We start from the raw sequence: 7163 nt of genomic DNA, 5'->3' as shown, positions 1-7163 counted from the left end.
GCCAGTGTCAGCAGCAGCCTGAGCGAGTGCTGGTACTCCCTGGGGGTTGCTGCTTTTGGCTGGTGCTTTGTCACAAGCCCAGCTGCCCTCCAGGCCTTTGAAGCACTGCACAAGGCTTCTGTGCAGAGACGAGCCCTGCACAGACTGGTGGTCAAATGCACGTGACAGCTTGTGGGGGCTTTACTCCTCACAGGAGCCAAGCCTGCCTCAGCCCAGTGCTCCACTGGTGCTTCTGCTCCAGTCTCTCTCTCATGCTGAGATGTCCTAGTGCACCCAGCAAGTCTAGCTCAGAAAGCAGAGGGTGCTTGCCTCTGGCAGGTCTGGCTCAGTATGTCAGGGACAGGGACAAGCACACTGCCCTGAACATACTCAGCCTTTGGCTATTACTTCCTCCTGCCTGTGAGGTATTTCTTTGTCCTTTTTCCCCCGTATTTAGCATGCAAACCATAGAAAAGTTGATTTCTCACTGAGCTTTCCTGTTCTCTCCCTTCTCTCCAGAGAGTCTTGACAGCTGTGAAAGGAGTGCAGCGGGAGGATGGAGAGCAAGCCAGCAGTGAATGGCCATGCTGCCCCCACCTCTCACCAGGAAGACATGCCAGGAGCAAACCACTTGCGCCAGGACATATTGCCTTGCGAACAGAAAAAAGCAGCTAACGGGGATGTGATGGTGATGGGTGCTTTGGAGGCAGCTAGCAGCATTGCTGGAGTGTACGTAGAGGCTTCGAAGAAGATAATGAGCTTTTATGATGCCACCAGAGAGCATCTTCTGAGTTTGGATTCCGCACTCTGTCTTCTTGAGGCCCAGGCAGCCATGGGCTTCATCACTGACCCGGTGAAGAACAGGCATGTCTCCGTAGCAGAAGCTGTGCAGCTGGAGCTAGTGGGGCTGGAGCTGAAGGAGAGGCTGCTGTCTGCAGAGAAAGCTGCTACTGGCTTTGTGGACCCCTACACAGAAGAGAAAATCTCCCTCTACCAGGCGATCCAGAAGGACCTGATCGGGAGGGAGCAAGGTACTCGGCTGCTAGAGGCCCAGATTGCAACTGGAGGCATCATTGCCCCAGCCACTGGCTGCCGGCTCCCAGCAGATGTTGCCTGTGAGAGGGGATATTTAGACGAAGAGATGAGACAGCTCCTCTCTGACCCCAGCAATGAGGACAGCAAAGGGTTCCTCAACCCCAATACTATGGAGAGGGTCACTTATATGGAGCTTATAAAAAGGTGTGTTGTTGATCAGGCCTCAGGCTTCCTCCTCTTGCCCCTGCAAATCACGTTCCCAGGGCTGGGAGGGAGGGTGAGCAGCCGGGATCTGCTGGACTCTGGCATCATCAGCCCTGACATATTCAGAGGTCTTGAGGAGGGAAGAGTTTCTTCCCAGGAGGTAGCAGAGAACGACTCTGTTCAGCAGTTCCTGCGTGGGACAAGGAGCGTGGCTGGTGTTGTCCTGCCTTCCAGTGAGCGGAAAAGCCTTTACCAGGCACTGAGAGAGCATCTCCTCATGCCTGGTGCTGCTCTGATGCTCCTGCAAGTCCAGGCCTCCACTGGCAGCCTGACAGACCCCATAAAGAACAAAAGCTATTCAGTTGATGAGGCTGTCAGGGTTGGTCTCATCGGCCCAGAGCTTCATGAGAAACTGTCTTCAGCTGAGAGGACCATCACTGGATACAGGGACCCATACACTGGAGAAATGCTCTCTTTGTTCCAAGCCATCAGGAAGGGCTTTATCCCCAGGGATCACGGCATTTGCCTTCTGGAGGCTCAGATGGCCACAGGGGGTATAATTGCTCCAGGCAGGCACCTCCGCGTCCCCACAGAGACAGCTTGCAAGTGGGGGTACCTGGATGAGGCCACAAGACAGCTCCTCTCCAGTACTACTGATGACATTAAAGGGTTCTTCGACCCCAGCTCCAAGGAGAAGCTGATCTACGCAGACCTGCTCAAGCGCTGCGTCACTGATCCCAACACGGGGCTTCTTCTGCTGCCACTTGGTGGAGACAGCAGAGAAGGATCCAAGGGAACCCACCTCTTCTTTGACCATAGGACCCAAACAGCTCTGGAAAACACAGAGGTACCCATTGCTTTAGGTAAATTCAAGGGAAAGTCGGTGTCTCTCTGGAAACTCCTCTTCTCAGACTACATCCAGAGTGAGCGAAGAGCTGCTCTCACCCAGCAGTTTTTGAATGCTCTCTATGCAAGAATTGGGTAAGGCAGTCAGTGCCGCCATTGAGGAAATGGCTTCCACTGCTAATGTCACCTTTGAAGGACTGAGGGACCGTGTGACAGCTGACCAGCTCCTGAGCTCGGAAATCATCAACAAAGATTTGTTTAAGAAACTGAAGGAGGGAGAAACATCAGCCAAAGAAGTTGTCAGCATGGATACTGTCAAGAAGTATCTGCAAGGGACAGGTAGCATTGGTGGGCTCCTGCTTCCTGACTCCCAGGAGAAGATCAGCATCTACCAGGCAAAGCGGAAAGGACTTTTAAGGCCAGGAACATCACTGATCCTCCTGGAGGCACAGGCTGCTACTGGATTTATCATTGACCCAGCTGCCAACAAAAGGTATTCTGTGGATGAGGCGTTAAGAGCGAATGTCATTGGCCCAGATGTTTATGACAAGCTACTGACTGCAGAGAAATCAGTCACCGGCTACAGAGATCCTTACTCAGGGAACAAGATCTCCCTCTTCCAGGCCATGAAGAAGGAGCTCATCGTCAAGGAGCATGCTATCCGCCTGCTCGAGGCCCAGATCGCCACCGGTGGCATCATTGACCCCGTCAACAGCCACCGTATCCCCGTGGAGGTGGCTTACCGGCACGGCTACTTTGACAAGAAGATGAACTTAATCCTTTCTGATCCCAGTGATGACACCAAGGGCTTCTTTGACCCTAACACACATGAGAACCTCACCTACCTGCAGCTGAAAGAGAAGTGCATCACAGAGCCATCCACCGGGCTCTGCCTCCTTCCTCTGAACAGCAGGAAGCGTCAGTTCATCGATGACACCACCAGACGAATGTTCAGGAGCTCCTGGCTGCCAGTCAGGTTTGGGCGGTTACGAGGAGAGAAGGTCTCAGTCTGGGACCTGCTGAAATCCCAGTACTTCAGCGAGGGGAGGCGCCGAGAGATATTCAACCACTACCAGCTGAGGAAGCTCAGCCTGGAGCAAATTCGAATCATGTTAGAGGAGGAAATGAAAAAATGGGCCCCCATCAAGTTCCCAGCCATGAGAGGCAGCGTCAGCGCTTACCACCTCATGGAAACAGGTGTCATTGACAAGGCCTTGTTTGAGAAGGTGTTGGAAGGATCCGTCACACCAGAGGAAGTCCTGCACATGGACTCTGTCAGAAAGTACCTCTATGGCTCTGGCAGCATCGGGGGGATTGTGCTGCAGCCATCAAACCAGAGGATAAGCATTTACGAGGCCATGAAGAAAAACATCATGGTACCAGGAGTAGCCCTCCCACTGCTAGAGGCCCAGGCTGCCACAGGCTTCATCATTGACCCAGTGAACAACCAGAAACTCTGTGTGGATGATGCCATCAAGGAGGGAGTCATTGGGCCAGAAGTCCATGAGAAGCTGCAGCATGCAGAAGGGGCTGTAACAGGCTACAAAGATCCTTTCACAGGCAAGAAGATACCCCTTTTCCAGGCAATGAGGAAGGGTCTGATTGCTGACAAACAGGCCATGCAGTTGATGGAGGTGCAGATGGCTACAGGAGGCATCATTGACCCAGCATGTGGTCACTATATCCCCATAGAATCTGCCCAGAAGAGAGGGTGCCTGGATGAGGACACGTGCAAGGCCCTTTCTAAGCCCAGTGACAATAACAGAGCCTTCTGTGCCCCAGACAGCAAAGAGACCGTGACTTATGCCGAGCTAATCAAGCGCTGCCAGAAGGACGAGATCTCCGGCTTCCACTTGCTGCCTCTGCCACAGACAGCTGCTCCTGCCTACACCGACAAACAAATCCAACAGATTTTTAAGGAAACTGTGGTGAAGGAAAAAGGGGTCTCCCTCTGGGAGCTAATCCATTCTGGGTATTTCACTGAGGAGCAGAGGAGTGACTTTGTGGAGAGGTTCCAGTCTGAGGAAATGTCGCTGCAGCAGCTGGTTGCTCTTGTGCTCAGACTGGTTGGGGAGATGGAAATGAAAGCCCGCACCCACATCACCTTGGAAGGCTTGCGGGGCAGTGTCCCTGCTGTCTGGCTGCTGGATGCTGGCATCATTACTGAGAAGATGTTTGAAGAACTGGCTCAGGGCACAAAAACTCCTGAGGAAGTGGCTGCCATGGAGAGTGTGAACAGGTACTTGCAGGGCACAGGCAGCATTGCCGGGGTATTCATAGAGGCATCTAAAAAGAAGATGAGCTTTTACGATGCCATGAAAAACAATCGTCTCCTCCCTGGGGCTGCTCTGAGGCTGCTAGAAGCTCAGGCAGCCACAGGATACCTAACTGACCCAGCAACAAACCAGAGACTCAGCGTGAGGGATGCTGTGAAAGCAGCTGTTGTTGGTGAAGAGCTCACCGAGAAACTCCTTCTAGCTGAGAGGGCAGTGACTGGCTACACGGACCCCTACACGGGGAGCTCCATCTCACTATGCCAAGCACTAAGGAAAGAGTTGATTCCCCTGGGAGATGCTGTTCCCTTGCTAGAGGCCCAGCTGGCCACAGGAGGGGTCATTGATCCCATTCACCGCCATCACCTTCCCCTCCAGGCTGCGTGCAGATATGGCTTCTACGATGAGGATCTGAACCAAACCCTCTCTCAGCTGAATGAAAGCACCAAAATCTTTTTTGATCCAAACACAAAGGAGAACATGACCTACCAGCAGCTGAAGGACAGGTGCATTCAGGAGGCTGAGTCAGGTCTCTGGCTCCTTCCTCTGTCAGAAAATGCGATGTTCTGTGTGGATGAACAAACCATGGAGGTGCTGAAATCTGTGACTGTTTGTGTCAACATAGGGCGGTTCAAAGGACAGACAGTGTCAGTCTGGGACCTTCTCAACTCTGAATACCTCTCAGACAGCCAGAGAAGAGAGCTAGTGCAAAAGTACAAAGATGAGAATACTGAAGTGCTACATGAAATCGTAACAATTGTCACCACAATCATCGAAGAGACTGAGACACAAGGCACGAAGTTTGCATTCAAGGGCCTGCGGAAAAAAGTATCCGCCAGTGACCTCTTCCAGTCTCAACTGATAGACAAAAAAACCCTCGATGATCTCAACCAGGGGAAGAAAACAGTCAAAGAAGTCACTGAAATGGACTCTGTCCGCAGGTACCTGGAGGGCAGCAATTTCATAGCAGGAGTCCTTATACAGCCAAGCAATGAGAAGATGAACATCTACCAGGCCATGAGGAAGGGCATCCTGAGGCCAGGGACAGCACTGGTGCTGCTGGAGGCACAGCCTGCCACTGGCTACATCATTGACCCAGAGAAAAACAAGAAGTTTTCAGTGGAAGAAGCACTAACCGCAGGTCTAATTGGAGGGGAAATTTTTGAGAAGTTACTCTGTGCAGAAAGAGCCGTGACAGGCTACACCGACCCCTACACAAAAGCCCCGATGTCCCTGTTTGAAGCTATGAACCAAGGACTGATTGTGAAGAGCCATGGCATCCGCCTGCTCGAGGCCCAGATCGCCACTGGTGGCATCATCGACCCCGTGCACAGCCATCGTATCCCTGTCGAGGTGGCCTACCGGCGTGGCTACTTCAATCAGGAGATGAACCAGATCCTCTCTGACCCCACCGATGACACCAAGGGCTTCTTCGACCCCAACACCCACGAGAACCTCACCTACATGCAGCTCCTGGAGAGATGTGTCCAAGATTCAGAGACTGGGTTGTACATGCTGCAAGTTATACAGGAAGGAGGAAAGTACTTCTACATTGATGAGTTCACAAAACAGGTTTTGCGCTCAAAGCCCCTTGAAGTGAAAGTTGGAAAGTTTAAGGACCAAACAGTTTCCATCTGGGAAATTCTCTGCTCTCATTATATCTCTGAGCAGAAAAGGAAAGAACTAGTGATGCAGTACAAATGCAAAACCCTCGCACTGGAAGATCTCATAGCCCTCATCCTCAAAATAATTGAGGATACAGAGCAAAGAGCAGAAGCCCTCAAGGTTAAAGGACTCCGGGGGGATGTGTCAATATCAGAATTGTTTAACTCTGAGATAATTGACAAGAAAACTCTAGATCAGCTGCAGGATGGGAGTCTCACACTTGCCAGCCTCACAAAGAGGGACACCATCAAAAGGTACTTGGATGGCACTGGATGCATTGCCGGGGTTCTACTCCCATCAAAGAAAGAGAAGTTGAGCATCTACCAGGCCCTGAAGAAGGGCCTCCTCACAGAGCAATGTGCACTGGGGCTGCTGGAGGCACAGGCTGCCACCGGTTTTCTCATAGACCCACTGAAAAATAAGCAGCTCTCCGTGGAGGAGGCTGTCTCTTCTGGGCTGGTGGGTAGCAACTTGCACAAGAAGCTTCTGTCAGCAGACAAAGCTGTGACGGGATACACAGATCCTCAGGGAGGAAATAAAATATCCCTCTTCCAGGCCATAAGGCAAAAGATAATAGTAAAGGAGCACGGCATCCACCTGCTTGAGGCCCAGCTTGCCACCGGCGGCATCATCGACCCCGTGCACAGCCACCGTCTCCCTGTGGAGGTGGCCTACCGGCGCGGCTACTTGGATGATGATATGCTTCTCCTACTTTCTGATCCAGATCATGGTAGCAAAGGTTTTATAGATCCAAACACTCATGAGAAAATCAGTTATAGTCAGCTCCTACAGAGATGTTCCAAAGACAGAGATACTGGATTGTACCTGCTGCAGGTCATGGAAAAAGAGGATGATTATTTCTATATTGATGAGCAAACAAAAAATGCCCTATTATCCACAAAAGTAAAAGTGCCTGTTGGAAAATACAAAGGACATGTATTATCACTGTGGGAAATTCTCTGTTCTGAGTACATCACAGAAGACAAAAAAAAAGAACTGGTGAAAAAATATAAAGACAAATCCCATCACATTATACAAGGAATCATTGATACAATACTAAATATCATTAAAGAAAAAGAAGAAGGCAGAAATGATGTCTGGTTCCAAGGACTCAGACAAAAAATAACAGCATCAGAACTTCTCAGTGCACAGATAATTACA

At 51.1% G+C, this 7163-nt stretch overlaps 1 protein-coding gene across 1 annotated transcript in view; it reads left to right on the top strand.

Moving 5' to 3' along the window:
* Positions 1–535: 535 nt before the first annotated feature.
* LOC104078232 (epiplakin-like) overlaps positions 536–7163 on the top strand; it is a gene marked incomplete at its 3' end in the record, with an annotated part of 6914 nt that continues 286 nt past the window's right edge. The window contains 2 exon segments of the mRNA XM_009579785.1: positions 536–2178; positions 2180–6905. Coding sequence (XP_009578080.1) covers positions 536–2178; positions 2180–6905 — 6369 coding nt within the window.

The sequence above is a fragment of the Fulmarus glacialis genome, unplaced genomic scaffold (assembly GCF_000690835.1).
Source record: "Fulmarus glacialis isolate BGI_N327 unplaced genomic scaffold, ASM69083v1 scaffold19286, whole genome shotgun sequence".
NCBI classification, from domain to species: domain Eukaryota; kingdom Metazoa; phylum Chordata; class Aves; order Procellariiformes; family Procellariidae; genus Fulmarus; species Fulmarus glacialis.
Note: the sequence above shows the minus strand (reverse complement) of the source record. Positions and strands in the feature narration are given on the sequence as shown.